The 17,710-nt window shown below is 38.2% G+C and overlaps 1 protein-coding gene across 2 annotated transcripts in view; it reads left to right on the forward strand.

The window, feature by feature from the left end:
* Nucleotides 1–17,710, forward strand: part of SYNE1 (spectrin repeat containing nuclear envelope protein 1) — a 288,590-nt gene that overhangs the window by 242,047 nt on the left and 28,833 nt on the right. The window contains exons 123-130 of one of the 2 annotated variants that reach the window (XM_066546958.1): nt 2,022–2,116; nt 3,087–3,321; nt 4,025–4,219; nt 6,027–6,152; nt 6,871–7,026; nt 8,954–9,112; nt 9,582–9,748; nt 16,603–16,765. In XM_066546958.1, the coding sequence (XP_066403055.1) occupies nt 2,022–2,116; nt 3,087–3,321; nt 4,025–4,219; nt 6,027–6,152; nt 6,871–7,026; nt 8,954–9,112; nt 9,582–9,748; nt 16,603–16,765 (1,296 nt within the window). The remainder of the gene's footprint in view (nt 1–2,021; nt 2,117–3,086; nt 3,322–4,024; nt 4,220–6,026; nt 6,153–6,870; nt 7,027–8,953; nt 9,113–9,581; nt 9,749–16,602; nt 16,766–17,710) is intronic. The other variant, XM_066546957.1, reaches the window with a different exon arrangement.

Below are 17,710 nucleotides of genomic sequence, written 5' to 3' on the forward strand. Positions count from 1 at the left end.
TTGCACGGTTCTCCAGTACATGGGACAGTGCTTGGGACTCCCAAGCACTGGGAATGCACTGAGACAAGTGCTTGTCTCAATGTATTCCCAGGGAGAAAGTGCTGGCAGGGGAAGGGGAAGGAAGCTCCTTGCCAACTCAGTTACCAAATTTTTCCCCAGTGTGCTGGTGTTGTGCATTTCAACATTTGCCCTCCTTTTCTCCTTGTTTGAGCTCCTGTTTCTGTGATGCATGGCTGTCTACATATGAGAGTAAATTTGGGTGACAAATTTAGGTAACAGAGTAACAGGTAACAGAGTATTCTTCTTATGTACAGAGTGTAAATATGGAAAGGGAGTGGATGGTGACCGAAATATCTCTACTTTCGTGTGGGGATTGAGTTCATCCACTCTAAGCAGAGTTCTCATGCTTGATAAGTTTTTATTTCATTTGTCCTCCTAAAAAAGTATTAAAATTTTCCCTTTTGAAGGAATTGGTTTTGCTGGTTTTTAGTTTTGTTTTGTTTTCAGATTTTTGGGGGTGTGGAGGGAGGGGAGGGTGGGAAACATTGGGGTTTTTGGGTGGGGGACTTGTTTAAGCAATTGCAGCAGTTGTGTTCTGTTTAGTCTCAATCTGTCAACAATGCTGGTAGATGCTGTTACCTCCTGTGCTTTGTGTCCCCTAACTTGACAAAAATAGATGTTACATAAAGTAAAATTCTTGCCTTTTTGCTAAGCTTTCTGAAACTCTTAGTGCCACACTATTGTGGCTTTGTTCATGAGATAATAATAGCATTCAGTTTCCCTCTGATTCAGGTTCAGTCAATGATAAGTGCCAAGGCGTTCAAAGAACAGTCTCAAATATTTCTGTAAAGAAACCAGACAACACTATTTCTTTCTATGAGAAAACGTATGACCTGAGTAGCACCTCAGAGTTAACTCAGTGATTCAGAGAGGCAAAATCTCATTTTAAAAAATTACTGCATCATCTAGAAGACCTAAACTACACACAATGTGCTTGAGAGATTTAAATGCGCAGGTGCCAGTGGGTGTTCTGCTGGCAGGTGCAGATGCAGGGATTGGGGCAATCACAATTTGAGCTGGTGGGATGCCATATAAGAGAAGTGGAGAATAGTGGCTCTTTGTTCAGGCAAGGGGGGTGAACTTCTATCAACTGCAAATACCATCACTAACTAAATAAAAAAAAACCTCAAGCTTCATACCAGTATAATTTTTCTCTGAAACTCTCTGTAAGCCTTTTGAACATAGAGTCTGTCCAGTGATGCCTGTGTGTACCTTCATTAACATAAAAATATTCCTGAAGAATCTTACATAGAGACATGCTCCATTACTAAAAGGAAAGATGTTTTTAAAAATAAATTTAAGTACTATATACACTTGAGTTATGTTTGCTTAAGTAGTAATTAGGAAATTTTTTTGTCTTAAGTAACATTTAAGTAATAAGAGGGTTTTAAAAGCATTGTACAAGTTTATTATGCTGCTATTGTTTGTGAAGGAAATTGGAAAATAAATATGAAAGTTTGAAAGAATTGGAAAATAGATTTCTAGCTCCTATACATAGCTGCCTGTTTCTTTTAAGGCTCTATTGTCAATGTAAAAGTGTATTAAAAGTTTATATAACATTATCACACATGGTCTGTATAGCAAAGCAAAAGATTATAAGATTCTTAAACATGTCAAAAAATAAAAAGTGCCCTTTCTGTCCAAACAAAAATACCCTATCTGGATTTTGTTGCAGATTATAGTGTCAATCACACAACTGTGCTCAGAAACATAAAACCTATCTCCTGTTGATATAATTTAGCTTCATAATATTGGTCTTGAGGAACTAATAATGATTACTAGAAGCAGCAAGTAAATCTAAAATGAGAGTTTTCAATATGTTTCTATTAGGGTCATGAAAAAACTCCCATTGAATTAATTTGAAATGTGATTAAATATATGAAAATTCATTTTTATCAGTGCATAAAGACAGAATTAAAAAGTAAGATCTTGTTTTAACCTCCTTGTCTCCTGTACAACAGCTATTCCAGGCAGAGATGTTCAGCCGCCAGCAGATTTTGCATTCAATTATCTCTGATGGGCAGCACCTCCTAGAACAAGGACAGGTGGATGACAGGTAGACATTGCTGTATTGTTGCTGCTGCTGGTTATGTGCAGTTAGACTAGTGGGAGACTTCCAAACAGAGAAGGTAGCAGATGACAGTGTTCAGGTCATACTCTTCTGAAGTGGAAGTTACTATTGCTGTGGTTTCGCTGTTAATTAGCCAGATCTTAAGACATTGTTCTTTAGAATGCTATGGGGCATGTGAATGCATTGGGGAATACAATAACCTTCTGAGGCTGCTTCTCTGACAAAGATTTGTCTTGGAATATAAAGCATGTTACATATATATCTATTCTGATGTATTTTCACAATGTCACTTTCACCAAAGGGGCCTGCAGCGACACTACATTTGATTTATGCCACCTGGGGATTTGCCTCCACCAGGAGGATTCCCTACTGCCATTTAAGAACACCTGCAGCCCTAATGTGATGGAATAGGAAGAAATTGTTGCCTAGGATTTCATTTTAAATGCTTGTGATCAAATGAATGAAAATCAGTGGAACACCAGTGGCTTCCCAGTTGTGCATATGCATTGACTTTGTTAGGGCTATGGTACAAAGAACTGGTTTTTGGAATGTGAGAATTTTATTAATACTGTGTGTATCTTATGCCTGCTTTGAACTCAGTAGTAAATCTGGGGGTGAAATGTGAAATCTCTATGATTTACTATGAATTTGACTAATCCAAACAGGCAAAATCTATGGGTTTTCTTTGTGTATTTCTGGGAAGAAGGTAGAAGAGTTTTGTGCATTAAGGGTGTGGGGTTTTTAAGGCGTCAATAATTGAATCCCTTTAACTCTCCCAGTACATGAAGTGTGAAGATCTTATCCTCAGTCAGCCTTCAGAGGACTTCAGTGCTTTTCTCTTAGTGTTTTATAATTGGCAGACACCTTCCTTTTCACTTCAATGTATTTCATAAAGCAAACATATCCAAGTACGAAGGTTATTTTGTCTTTTTTATTATTTATCTATTTGTAATAGGGATGAATTTAATCTGAATCTGACTCTTCTGAGCAATCAGTGGCAAGGAGTAATTCGCCGAGCACAGCAGATGAGGGGGATCATTGACAGCCGGATTCACCAGTGGCAGCGCTACAGGGAGATGTCGGAGAAGCTGCGCAAGTGGCTGCTGGAGATGTCCTGCCAGCCAGCAACCGAGCTGGGCAGTGCTCCTGTCCCACTGCAGCAAGCAAGAGTGCTGCTGGATGAAGTGCAGGTATGTGCAGTGTGGATGAAGAGAAAGGAAAAAATCCCTCCCTTTTTTACAGCCTTCACCATTTAAAATGTCTGCTCTGCCAGTTCTTTTCTGGGACTGGCATAACATCAGAAGTGTGATGGAAGCAAAGGTGGAGTTCATTAAGAGCATGAAAGAGAGAACTTAGTGGGCCCTCACTCTTGAGCCACGTTTGCTTCTGTTTTTGCTTTCAGCCAGTGTCACGCTGAAACAGTCTTGAAAATATAGTGATGACCTGCTTGCAGAATGTATACCAGATAAGAAGGATTCCTTGAGTGTCCATCTTCATCAGAGGTTAACAGTATCTAGTAAGCAGCTTGGTGTCTTCAAGGTTTTTAGCTGGAAGATGGATATAATAGGAATAACAACCCTTTTAAGTATAGCTGGATCTAGAGGAAATCTTTCTCTTTAAGAGGAGTTGAGATACTGACATCAATGGGGAGAAAGAAGTCTTTCAAGTCTTCATCTCCTTGAAGAAATTGTCTAAAGGTTTGCTGCAGTAAATGATTGTGAAAATGTTAGGGTAAAGTGTTTGGGCCATAGCTCATGTAAGCTCATATCCTGTAAGTAAGACAGGATATGCAACCAACTAAAATATGGGCTTGAGAGTGAATTACTGAACTGTAATTAAGTGCTAATTGTAATTAAAAGGACAAAGCTGACAGAAAACTGTTAATATTTTCAGCTCAAAGAGAAAGTTCTCCTAAGGCAGCAAGGGAGTTACATCCTCACTGTGGAGGCTGGGAAGCAACTGCTGCTCTCTGCTGACAGTGGAGCTGAGGCAGTCCTGCAGGCAGAGCTTACTGAAATCCAGGAGCGCTGGATGATAGTCAGCACTCAGCTGGAGCAACAAAAGAAACAGCTTGCTTTGCTGCTAAAAGTAAGTGTGCAATTCCTTCTGTACTTCTTCAGCAAGTTTGTGGTTTCTCACTGTGAGCCCTGGTGGAGGAATGCTCTCTCAATGGACAAATACAAGTACAGAACTGCATTTACAGTACATGAACTAAAAATTACCCTTCACCACCTCTGAAACTGGGAGTGGAAATACTTCATAACAGGCTTGCATGTCAGTGGATATATTGTAATTGATATTTTCAGAATACTGCCGATAAAGTATATCCATACACCTCCTGTTTTCAAAATACAGCAAAAATTTATTTTATTTTGCACAAATTTATACACATATTTGTATTGGGTTTGAGTGGCAAAGTTTTTCTAGGTAGAAGCTGCAGGGATGACTTTTGTGAGCTACCAGAAGCTTCCCCTGTCTGATGGAGCCAGTGCCAGCTGGGTCCAAGATGGACCCACTTCTGGCCAAGGCTGGGCACAGCAGTGATGGTGGTAGTGCCTCTGGGATAAGTTAAGATGATGGAAAAAGAAAAAATTACTGTGCAGGAGCAATTGCATCCAAAGAGAGGAGTGAGACAGTGTGGCAACAGTGACTTTGCAGACACCAAGGTCAGTGAAGGAGGGGGAGGAAGTGCTCCAGGAGCCAGAGCGGAGATTACCCTGCAGGTCATGGTAGAGACATGGAGCTCTACGGTGCAGCAGAAATCCACCTGCAGCCCATGGAGGTCTGTAGGGAAGCTGAGATCCACCTCCAGCCCATGGAGGACCCACACCAGAGCAGGTGGATACCCAAAGAAATCTGTGACCCCATGGAGAGCTCACACTAGGACTGTTTTGCTGGCTCTGACTCTGTACCAGACCCTTGTTGGAGCCTGTTCCTGAGAGTTTGGAAGGAATGCATGGGAGGGACTCTCTCCACAGTAGTTTGTGAATAACTGCAGCCCATAGGAAGAGCCCATGGAAGTTTGTGGGGGATTCTCTTCCATGGGAAGAACCCCATGCTGGAGCAGGGGAAGAGTGTTAAGAACATCACAGGCTATTTTCATGCAAGGTCATATTATTTGATATGGCTAATTCTTCATCAAGATGATCATGAAATACTGACATAGACTGGGAAAAAAAAGGAAGGAGAGAAATACAAAGGCAGTGGTAGAAGGAGAAATTCTTAAAACAGAAGACTTAGTTCCAATACAATGCAAGTTTCAGTATAGGTTCTGTGTTTTCTGGTATCACATAACTGGTATTCTTTGGGGGCTTATTAGGGATCTTTTTGTCTTAATATAAGGCTTTAACAAGCAGGTGAGGCAGGTAAAACCATACTGCTAATTTATAGGGTTTGTTTGCATTGAACACATTAAAAATTGGGAAAGGAAACAACCACTAAAGCAGGGTGAAGCTGCTAGAATCCTGATTTAAAGATACTGATACTGAAGATGCTGATTTCAAGAAGGTACTTCAATCTGCACTGAATTTGCAGTTTCCCCAACCACTTTTTCTTTTTTTTTTTCACAGAGATTAATGCACCTGAATGAAGCTCTTGTAAAAGAGTAATGGTGTGATTAATACAGGCATTCAAGAAAGGAAGTGGAAAATTAATTTTGTCAGGGAGAGACTGCTGAAAGGATGGAGTTGTATCTAGACAAAATTTTAATAACAGAAGACCTTGTGTATATCTACTAACAGAGACCTAAACAAAAAAAATTCTACACATCACTCAAATTCTGAGACTTCTTGTATTATTTAGAGGGAATTTCCAGGGCATGTTATTTTTAGGCAAATCAACTGACATAAATATAACACAGATCAGAACTGAAGTCTAATAAACATTCTGCTTTCAGGACTGGGAAAAATGCGAAAAGGGCATAGGAGACTCCCTGGAGAAGCTAAGATCATTCAAGAAAAAGCTTTCTCAGCCATTGCCAGATCACCATGATGAGTTGCATGCAGAGCAGATTCGTTGCAAGGTAAAGCACTTCTCTGTTGATTGTTGTCTCATCTTTGTTTGCCTTTGTGCAGTAACTTCTTCTGTTGTTAACTGGGTTCTTATTACTGATGATGCAAACCAGTCAGCCATCCCCATGACAAGAAACATATGGACACCATAATACCAGAGTGATCTCACCATAATGCAAATCCTTCAGAGTAAATATAGATCTGATCAAAGTGATACCAGAACAGGGTCTGAAAAATACTGTAGAAAAGCTTTATGTTGGTATGTTTCTGTTACAGAAATTCTAAACTCAAATTTAAACTCATGGTATCTAAACTTCTGGTTGAGTGATTTTTGTGTGAGGTGAAGTGACTATGGGGGATTTTAGACAGCACTTCTAGGCTGTATTATTTGCATTTTGGAAGTGGATTACAAACTTGAAAATATTTTGAATATAGAGAAGTCCGAACCAGTACTTGAACTTCCCAGATACCTTTGAACTACAGAGAGTTGAGTAGAATCTTGTTACAAGGTTGATGTTTCATTCTCTACTGGGGAGTTAATACCATCTGTGAAAATATTGGTAAATTTGGGGTTGATATTTTCTTTTTCTTTGAGATTGGGCTTAAATAGTCTCCTTGACATGGTAGGTCTGCTCAGATGTGATCTGTGGGTAACACTGTCTGTTTCACCAACATACTCAAAATTTATTGTTAGCAAACTGGTCTTTTTCTTTGTGTTTTTCTGTTAAGGAGCTAGAGAATGCTGTTGAAGGTTGGACAGATGACCTTGCACACCTCTCCCTGCTGAAGGAGACCCTGTCTGTATATATCAGTGCAGATGATATCTCAATCCTGAGCGAGAGAATAGAGCTCCTGCACAGGCAGTGGGAAGAGCTGTGCCACCAGGCAAGTACAGCACTGAGCACTGATGGGAGCAGTATGCATGCTACAAAAGTGTTGGGACAAAAATTGAATCCAAGTTGCATCTTTTAGAAAGGATTCATGTGGACACACCTATATTCAAAAGTGAATTCTTTCTGAGTCAGGGGAAACATCCATTGAAATATTCCTTTAGTTACTGCTAGTGCTTCTAGATCTCTTGAACTTTGTAATGTCTGTGAGGTCATATTTAAACAGCCTTGAAAAATCAACCAAAGGTTCACACTGTGACCTGTGGGACATGGGATGGCTGGCTGGGAAAAAACACAGAAATAATACGGTTATACTTTGCTTTGGTGGAAGACCTGTGCTCAGAAAGGTTGTCCTCTCCCCACTGAACATTACCCTATTGTACCTTCAGTTCTGCTGATACCTTCTCCTACTTCAGGCCTCAGTGTCTGCATTTCTTTTAGTCTGAGGGTAACTTACTTGCCTGCAAAATGGAGCTGAGGAGTATTGTTTAATTTTTTCAGCTGCATCATGCTATTAGTGTGCTTTTGGCCTCTGATTTGCACTCCAGGTAGTGGAGTCTTCCTTACCCAGCTTTTCAGATTATTCTGATGTTGTTTCTGTGGTTCAGCAGAGATTGCAGTCCAAATATGCTGGGACTAACTTGAAATAGTTACCTTATGGAAAGTACCTGTGAAGGTTTCAAAAACTTCAAAGTAGGAAAAGTGCTTCACAGTTACCAGCACAGAACTTGTTATGAGTTGGTTGCATTTGAACGAGCAAGTATAGGTACATCTAAATTATGATTCAGTCACTGCTTGTATGTTTATGGTAAAAGAAGGAACCAAGTAAAGAAGTTTTATCTTAGTTTTAAGCATGCTGAGTGTTTCAGGATGTAACCTAGTGCAACCCTTTGTTCATCTGCTGCTTATTTCCGGAAAGCTGTCATCAAGTTAAGAACCACAAAAAGGAAATGCAAGATCATGTGTATGCCCCTGTTCAAGCTAATGCAGTAGTTAAAAAGCATGTCACTTTAATTTGGGAAAGAGCTTCATCTTTTCAGCTGAAATTACAATACAAAGTCAGAAATAACCCAGATCACAGTGGGGAGGAAGTAAGTAGTTGTACCAGTGTCTGAAGCTGGAGAGATGATTTTGCTGCTTAGCATGTTCTGCTTTTTTGATTTCAGTGTCCATCTGGGTCTGCCACTGCAGATAGTACCACAGTTACATCGATTTCTTAAACGCAGCAATGTTTTCCTTCCATCTGTGTTAGCTGCAGCACTTGCTTGTTTGATGTGTCATGCCTAATCTTTCCTGTCAGAGCACACCTCAGTGCTTTGGAATCTCTCAAGGTGGCATGCCTATACACAGGAAATAGTCATCTATGATATTAGTATATTGAGACTCAAGTAAAAAATTACTTTTGCAAAATACAGTGTATCTTGGATTTAGCTTTGTATTCATGTGCTCATGCACAAATGGCACAGACTTTTGGACTCTGACCTGTACTATATTTGTTGGGGGTTTTTATGCTTTGGTGAAGCATTTTTCTTTTTAATTTAATCACTGAGACTAAAATATTTTATAAATTTTTAAAAGTGAGCAAGAACTGTAAGAAAATACAATTTTTATCTTCTAATGAAAACTTTGGGTTAGAGATGTTATGAAACAAGATATTGAAAGACTCCTGAGCTTAACGCTTGGGTGCCTGTCTCTGTGCATAGGATGTAGCTAACAGGAAATCTGAGATCAGCGCTTACCCCTGAACTTACAGGCAGTCACAGAAATTTTTGCTGTACAACTCCAGTTTTTTCAGTGGCAAGTAAGTGGCTGCAACACTTTTTCAAGGCTAGAGGAATTCACATTGAGGCACCAAGTGCTTTAAGCATGTCTTAAATGTGTTTGCTATTTTAGTTTCATTTGCTCTTTGCAAATGGTTTCAGGTCTCCTTGCGTCGACAACAAGTTAGTGAGAGACTGAATGAGTGGGCTGTCTTCAGTGAGAAGAACAAGGAGCTCTGTGAATGGCTGACACAAATGGAAAGTAAAGTGTCTCAAAATGGTGACATCCTCATAGAAGAAATGATTGAGAAACTTAAAAAGGTATAGTGTACACTTACATACTCTTCTTTAACTGCTTAATTGTTTTTTAATTAGCTGAAATTAAGGTTTTACCTTACTCTGATGTGTTCTGGTGTTTGTGTTCTCCCACTATGCAGCATTTTCCTGTCTTTGTTGAGATAGGACCTCCCAGAGTACCAGAAAATTAAGTGAATGCAAAGTCAGAGGCATCTGAATGCTTTACTAAGTGTCCAATCAGAATTGCCTGTAATGAGTTAAACTACAGCATATTTATAGAAGGCATTGTGTTTTGGGTTGTGTTGGATAGGTTTTTTTCATTCTTTTGGTAGTTGTTTTTGTTTATCCATCAAATATACAAGTTGTCACTCCACTATACCAATCAACTGAAAAAACAACATTCACTTGTATTTTTGCACCATTTCCTTTGCAGTGCAGAGCAGTGTATATTTAGAATACATACCCTGTCTTCTGATTGCTCTTTACTCTCTAGGATTATCAAGAAGAAATTGCTGTAGCCCAGAAGAGCAAAATCCAGCTTCAGCAAATGGGAGAGAGACTTGCTAAAGCCAGCCATGAGAGTAAGGCATCAGAGATTGAGTACAAACTTGGCAAAATCAATGACAGGTGGCAGCATCTTCTAGATCTTATTGCAGCCAGGTAAGACAGTTGTTTTGTTTTATAAGTTTTAAGTGGGACAGATTAATTTGCTAGACATCATGCTTTTACAATCCTTTCTTGTCTGCCTTTTTATCATAAATTCTGAAATAAATTTATTCCTAACCATCAACATATTTCTGTGAAAATTACTTTGCTGTTTTACTTTATGGTACAGGACAACATGTCTTCCAGAAGAGTCATTTAAAAGCTTCATTATAATAATATGATGATGGTAGTAGGTTAACAGTTGGACTTGATCCTAAAGTTCTTTTCCAAACTTAACAGTTCTATGTTTCTACAATATATCAGTTGCAATCAGATTTAGTGAGCCTTGCCCTAGCACCAGCTTACTTTACATGGTGCTTAAAACTGGATGCAAATGTAGTTTTTCTAAAAATTTCTTGACAGCAGAACCAAAACAGTGCCTTTGTAGTTTTGTATTTCAAGAAGAACAGGTCTAAAACTAAGTCTTAAGTTTTCTGCCAGATCATTTTTTTCATGGATGGAGAAGAGTAACTGCAGGTAGATGTATGCATCCTGGGCTTAAAGACTCTTTTTATTCAAGGTCAAAAGTATAACAGCAATTTTCAGAACTTAAAAAAATACAGAATTGTTGTTTGATAAGTAAAGAAAAATTTTTTTTTTGACACTTTCTGTTTAGCTGTGCTACAGTCTTCCTTCCATTACCAACAATAATTTTCTCACAATTTTGCACTTCATGGATTCATAAATAACTCACATACTTTATAATTCCCATTTCTTTGATGTAAGGACAAATGCATTAGTAATAGATTAGTCCTGTTAGCAGCAAAAAGGTTTGTTTACTTCCATCATCTTTTTTTGTCTCTTCTTTTTTCATATGGTTTAGTGCATTCTTACTCTGAAATCTGTTAGTACAGGAGCCGTAAATTTTATGTAAGCCAGAAGCATTCCAGTGGCTCCAGCTCCTTTAATAGTAGTTCATTTTAAATAATGAACACCATATATTTCTTACAGAAGGATTAAGTCAGAAAGTTGCATTATCATTGAGGAGCCTGCTTGGTTTCAGTGGGGTTACATCACCAGTTGTTGAATTTAAAGTATATTTGATATATTTTTATGTAATTCTTTTGAAATGCTTACACAGAGAAGTGTTCAAATAATACCAGGAAGGTTCTAGCAAAAAGGGATTGCATTCAGAAAATACAGAACACATCTTAAAATTATCTCTCTTGTCTATTCAGTATTAGCGATTAGTCCCCTCTACAGGGAGTGGTGAAGATTTAGGATTTTGTATCATTTTTAGGTGGGGAGACATAAGATGCAATTTTATATATAATTATATTATACACATTCTGTTATCATGAAGTATCAAGTCCTAGTTCTAAACTAATGGATGTAAAGTATTATTTACTTTTATTTCCAGATCATTTCAACTTAACCTTCTCAATTGGCATGCTCAACATTATTGTGCAGTATGCAATTAAACATATAACTCTTTACATTCCAGTGACCACTGAAGGGCAAAAAAACTCTGCAAACTTGCTGAAGTTTGGAAATAAATTGTGGAAAGGTTTGATGCTAGGCTATGAAAATTTTGGTAGTTCAGCTGTATCTTAGGCTGGAAATCATTAAAAACCAAGGTGTTGATTAACGTGTGCACAAAATGCTTGTATTGATGTCTAATTACCAGTGGACAAAAGGTTGACATGCCCAAGATAATTTTTTAGAATACTCTGGAGGCCCTTTAGAATATGTTCTTATAAATTGGCATATGTTTCTGTTATGATATTTTGTAATTTGGAGTGTATCATGTAACATAATTTTGGCTTCATTCGGGTAGTAAAGGCATATTAGTTGTCCTGGTACTGAGAAAAAATATACATCTTTTCATGTTCTGGATGCCTGACAGTATTAATAAATTATTAGAGCCTGCAGACTTTCCTGCAATGCTACAGTAATCCCTTGCCTGGAGCATTTTTCTTTTCCTACATCTGTGAACTAATAGAAAGTGCTGTGTGAAAGTACTTTAGTAATATTTTATGGTAATACATGTCCAGTCTAAATCTTTACCTGTCAGTTTTATACTGTGTGGTGAAACTTCTCCCATCACCTGTAAAAGCATCTTTGTTTGTCACATTCTATTCCCTTACCCCTTACTCTTAATTGCCCCTCCATTCAGAGGAGGTCTGTAAATACAGAAGTGACAGCTGCAGAATTGTCTCTGCACCAGAGACTTACATTTCTTCCCTTCTAGAACCATGTAATCCTTTCAGATTAATTTTTCTGATATGTCAGCCTCATGAAAAAAGTTGCCATTGTTTACAGCCAGGAAATGGTTCTATTGCTGCAACTGCTCAGGCTTTGCAAAGAAGGTTTTGTATGTGTTTTTATCCTTTCCCCTACCACTCCTAGTCCACATTCCTGGAGATCAAGTCTGGCACATGTTGATGAATGCAGGTTTTATTTAGAAACATGACCACTTGTCACCATCCAGTGTCATGTTATCAAGCAGCGGCTGTTAACATTTGTTTGGCATGAAACATTTTCTGTACAGTACTCCCCAGCAAAGTGCATCCCCTTTCCTCCCCCCTCCAAAAGAAATGTTTTCAGGCTTTGGGAGTGGAAGTTCTTCTTTTTAATACTGGAAAATTTCATGATTGTGGTGGAAGACTTGCATGCTGTGAGGATGGCGGAGGACAACAGTGTGGATTCAGATCTCCCAGACTGTAACTGTGATATCACAAGGCAGGCAGCTATTTTTGTTTGCTTTTGATTGATACTATTCTTTCTGAAGTTTTGGCTTGGTGGGAAACTAACTGAAATATTCATATGTAGAAATTAGTACTATAGCTAGAAATTACTGTTTTCTGCTCAGTTGAAAAGCAGTTGACAGTGATAACAGCATACTTTGTTTTACAGCTAGTACTTTTGGATCCTGGAGTAATTTTTTTATAGTGGTAGAGACTTAGAACTAGTAAAATCTCTTAGCTGTCTGAGAGAAACTGTGGTCTGACTTTACTGCTGTTTTCAAATATGAGAGCATGTACACACATGAGAATAAACAGACTGTGTCTGCTTGATGTTTGTGTCATCAAAGGGGCATGACTGCAAGCAAAAGGCAGAGAAGGAAAGAAGCTGTAAAGAGAGTGTTTCAGACTTAACTTATCAAAGCCTGGCTGTCCTGTTCATATTAATGACTGTTTTGTAACTGCATGTAATACTTGAAAGCAGCCTATATCATCTTGGATTTTTGATCCAGCTTCTCCTTTTCCCTTTTCTCATTATCTCTTCTAGAAATTTAGCTGTTGTTCAGAATTCTAGAAATTCAGTCTTTGAAAGAGCAAACTGATTGGAGTAGTAAATATAACTGGCTTTACTGGTGTCCTACTACACAGTAGTACTGTACTTTGGAAAATAAATACTTTTTTTATTTATTATTAAAAAGATTATTTTTAAACTGATCTTTTCAAAGCTGATATTAATAGTGCAACATTTTTTCACTATTTCAGAGTGTTTATTTAAACTTTGTCTGCTGTTCCAAGTAGATATGTTTTTTTAAAAGCACCTTTTCTGTTTTCTGTTGTGTACTGTACAGACTTAGCCAACATGCTCTTACTGACTTTTTTCATGTTGCTTTTAAAGTTTAATATTAGTAAGCAGCTGTCTAAATGACTAATGCAGTAGTTATGACTTCTATATGATGCATTTTTCTGTACTTACAGGATTGTTCCCATTTAGATTTAAGTGGAATCTAAGATTTTCTTCTTTAGGACTAGTTGAATTAAATACATCTGTGCTTAATTTTGGCTCCAAGTTGTTTTCCCACTGTCTTTGCCCAGTGTAGAATAATAGACATTATTAACAGACAATCTAAAGTTATTGGTTTCTTGCGGAAATTGAGGCACATTAATTGGAGCATGAAAATATAAGTATCATAAGCCCATTCAAATTGTTAGATGATTTTTCATCAGTAAACCTTGAAAAAAATTGAATTCTGCTGTATTTTCCTTTCTAAGAGTTTAAGTATTTGTAAAATGTAACAAGACTGGGGTGTGTGTTTTATGAAAAACAACCTTTAACCAACTGTGTCATGCTTCCAACCCTTTGATTTCAGTGCAGAATTTTTATTATCAAGGAGGAAAGTTATCTCAAGTCTCTCACAGTAACATGTGCAGTTACTGTGCTGTCTGGTGCTGCAACAAAAGCATGAAATGATTATTGGAATCATTAAGACATGAAACATAATCTTGCAAATGAAATCTCAAAACATCAAAATCACACTTGGCTAGGGATCCCACATACCTGATTTTAAGATTTTAAATTTGATCTTTTTCTCTTAAGCAGAGCTTTTAGAGCATAGGCAGCTTTTCTTGCTGAAATTCAGAAGGAAAACTCTCAGACATGTTGGATTGCATCTATTATTTGATCACAGATATGCTTTCAGTGTAGCCGGAGGCACAACACTGTACTGCAGTTCAGTCAAAAAAAAATCTCAGCAGACTCAAATAAGCACTTGTTCATTTACTTCTATTTGTACCACGGGCAAGGAACCTCTTATGTTAAACTCAGTACAAAAAAAAAAAAAAACAGTGTAAAGGGTAGACGTAGTGGGGGTACAGGAAGGAAACTGGAGGGTTTGGGTTTTTGGGTTTGGTTGGAGTGTTCTTTTAGTATGTCACACTGGTTTTCTTTCTCTCTCTGAAGTAACTTAGATCATGTGACTGAAAATAGTGGTAGTTGGCCCAGACTATTTTTTATGCTCTGTCAGGGATATGTTTCTGTGCAGTTTGCCTGAGGCAGAGGGCACTTTCTAAAAGATGGACTCTTTATAGTTGCTGTAGGCAAAATGTAGATGAAATCCAGCATGGAGATTAGAGTACACACAATTCCAAACAAAAAAATCCTGGTCCACAGCTTGGTCTTGCTGATAATCGAGTGACATTGCTTCTCCACAGGGCTGGCATGACTCATTGTTCCCTTTCCTACTCCAGCAGGCCTCCAAAAGATCAGTAGCATTGAGCCTTGAAAATATAAGCAGAAAATGGGCAGGATTTCTCTCGTTTTCATAATGTCGGAGATTGAAAAGCTGTATGTGCATTCTAGAAGGGTGATAACCAACTTTCTTGGTCACCCTATGAGCAAGTTTCAGTTGGTTCAAACACACAAAACATTGTATGTAGAACCAGAGGTGACAAGGAGAGGGTGCCCTCAGTGGGTGTTCTCCTACCATCTCCCTAGGCCTAAACACATGGATGTGTTATGATACATAGCCTCATGATGAGCACTAAGGCAGTCTTTCAGCATAATTGTATTGATTTCAAGCCCATCATAGACAGGTTTTCACATTGCCCAGATTTTTTTCCAGTTACCAGGTGAGGTTTTTTTACAGATCAAAACCCTACAGCTGTTGGTCATGAGTCTCCAGCAAGGAAGCTGTATTTGGACTGTTCTTAAGGGTTTTTAGCTAATAAAGAACTACAGTTTAACCATCTGTGAGCTAAAGGGAGGACTATAAAGAGAAGAAAAATGGAAATATTTAACTTTTTTTTTAAGATGACATTAATATCTCTGTGATTCTCTTAGTTGGTCAACTGCAACTACTGCTTTCAGTATGGAAGCACTTGATAAATTTGCAGGTTAAGCAAGAAAAATCTGAACTGCTTAATTTGAATTATAGGATAGTCAGGTGGCATTTTGTTTCCTTAACAAACCTGGCAGTCTTGTATTTTTCAACCCAATTTAGTCAGTCTGTTCCCAAAGGCACTCATCTCTTAAACCTTTCTGGTATTCAAACACTTAAGTAGAAGAGCAATAGGAGTATAAAAGGGAACGTTACTCAAGATTGTTTTTGGTACCACACAAACAGGGAAAAAGAGCTTAGAAAAAAAATCAGAATTCACTAATAATGTATGTTATGAAACACGGGAATAGAAAGGAGAGAATTACTGAAGGACAGTTTTGCAGTTCAAACAGATTGGAGGAAAAATTATTTGAGATAGGAGGAAAGTTTACTTGAATTTATTCAATCGCTAAGCTTAATGCGCTCTTGATTAAAAAAAAAAAATCACAAACAAACAGAAATCTATTTAGTTTTTTCTGCTCATTGGTCTTCCAGGGTCAGGATTCCAAGAAAAATACTAGTTAGAAATCACTATGCAGTTCCATTCCAATTTCATCTGTTTAAACCTGAAATAGTCCAATAACACCAACTTAAAGCAGCCCTTGGAATTCAAGAATTCTCCCCAAGTTCTGAGCTGAACTTCTTGCTCTGAAACTTATTTATTCAAGGGCAAGTCTTCACCCTGGAACAGGTTGATCACAGAGGTTGCCCAGATGGTGCCCCCTTGCTAGGAATGTTAAAGGTCAGGCTGGATGGGGCTCTGAACAACCTGATCTAGTTGAAGATGTCCTTGCTCATTGCAGAGCAGGTAGACTAGAGGACTTTTAAAGATCTCTTCCAACCCAAATCTTCTGTGTTACTTAGTTCAGTGTTTTCATGGGTGTGAAAAAGGCCTGTTCACTCAGTGCACTCTCCCACCCGTACATGGATAAGTTATTTGTGGTCTAAGAAGAGCAGTTGTCATCTATTGGTCAAATACACAACCATCTAAATTACTTAGATGGTTTTGGGGGGTCAACTGTTAAAGGTGCAGAAGCTTTGAAAATGTTTTGTGGCATTCATAAGCACTCAACCAGCAGCTATGAATGCAGGACTCAATGCACATGTAATATACTTCTGCTACATAATAAAGGAAGACATTACAGAAGAACTCACCATCTAAGTGAAGTTTCTCTGAAAACTTCCTGAAACACATGCTGTGAAAATTTTCCTTCAAGGTGTACTTAACACTGCCGTTTCTTTTTCTTTACAGGGTAAAGAAGTTGAAGGAAACCCTTGTTGCAGTGCAGCAGCTGGATAAAAACATGAGTAGTCTGAGATCTTGGCTTGCCCACATTGAGTCAGAGCTGTCCAAACCTATCGTCTATGAAACTTGTGACTCTGAGGAGATACAAAGGAAGCTAAATGAGCAGCAGGTAAAATACAACACACTTACCAGGTGAACAGTGACATGGGGAGAGCCAAAGTAGAGTGTCCCTGGGCTGCCCATACCCAGGTCAGTTGAGAGGGCATCAGGCAAAATGCTTAAATATCAAGGCAAGTGGTACTTACTGTGTCACTTATAGAGCCTTCTGCTGGCCTTGACATCGAATCCACCAGGAGCTGATTGACATTGCTGAGAAAGGTAAGGCACCAAGAGATGTAACCTGAACGAGTTATTGCAATTGTTTTCCTTTGGGGCTTGTGGTTTTTGTTTGTTTGAATTGTCTGTTCCCAGAGGCAAAACTGACACCTATTAGACCTTGCAAATTTTGAAAATGCTTGAAAATGACTATTTTGAGCAACCTTTCTAACTCAGTTTTATTTTGCAGCTTGTTTGAGAGTCACTTTGCACGCAAAGATGCATGAGCTATACATGTGAAGTTAAAATTGGTTGGTTTATACTACACAAAGCCTTTATGCAGTGCTAGATTAAAATATGTAAAAAAATGTGAATTCAGCCAGTTTTTGGCATTGAAAGTAATGTTACTTCTAAGATAATTTACTATACTTTCTCCTTCCTGTTATACTTCACTGCCCAGTGTAGTTTTACATAAGAAGCACATTGCTGGAGAGAACTGCTGTCCTTTGTGTTCCTGTTGGTTATTTATTGGAAAAAATAGCTTTCTGTTTCCCACTGGAGAGGAGTTAGATGTTCTCCTGGAGGAGAAAGAGAAGAAAAAATTGTGTGGGAAGAGGAAAGACAGGATATTTTGTGGATAATTTATGAAGAGTACAAATGGGCATTTCGCTCCTTTAAGCTGAGCGTAGAACTGAGAGCCAAGAACTCCCTCAGAGATTTTGCCAGCTCCTCAACTGATTTGCTACTGCTTTGTTCAAAAATACTTATTAATATTTTATATGGAATTTACTTAAGGATA

Source organism: Molothrus aeneus, chromosome 3, assembly GCF_037042795.1.
Source record: "Molothrus aeneus isolate 106 chromosome 3, BPBGC_Maene_1.0, whole genome shotgun sequence".
NCBI classification, from domain to species: Eukaryota; Metazoa; Chordata; class Aves; order Passeriformes; family Icteridae; genus Molothrus; species Molothrus aeneus.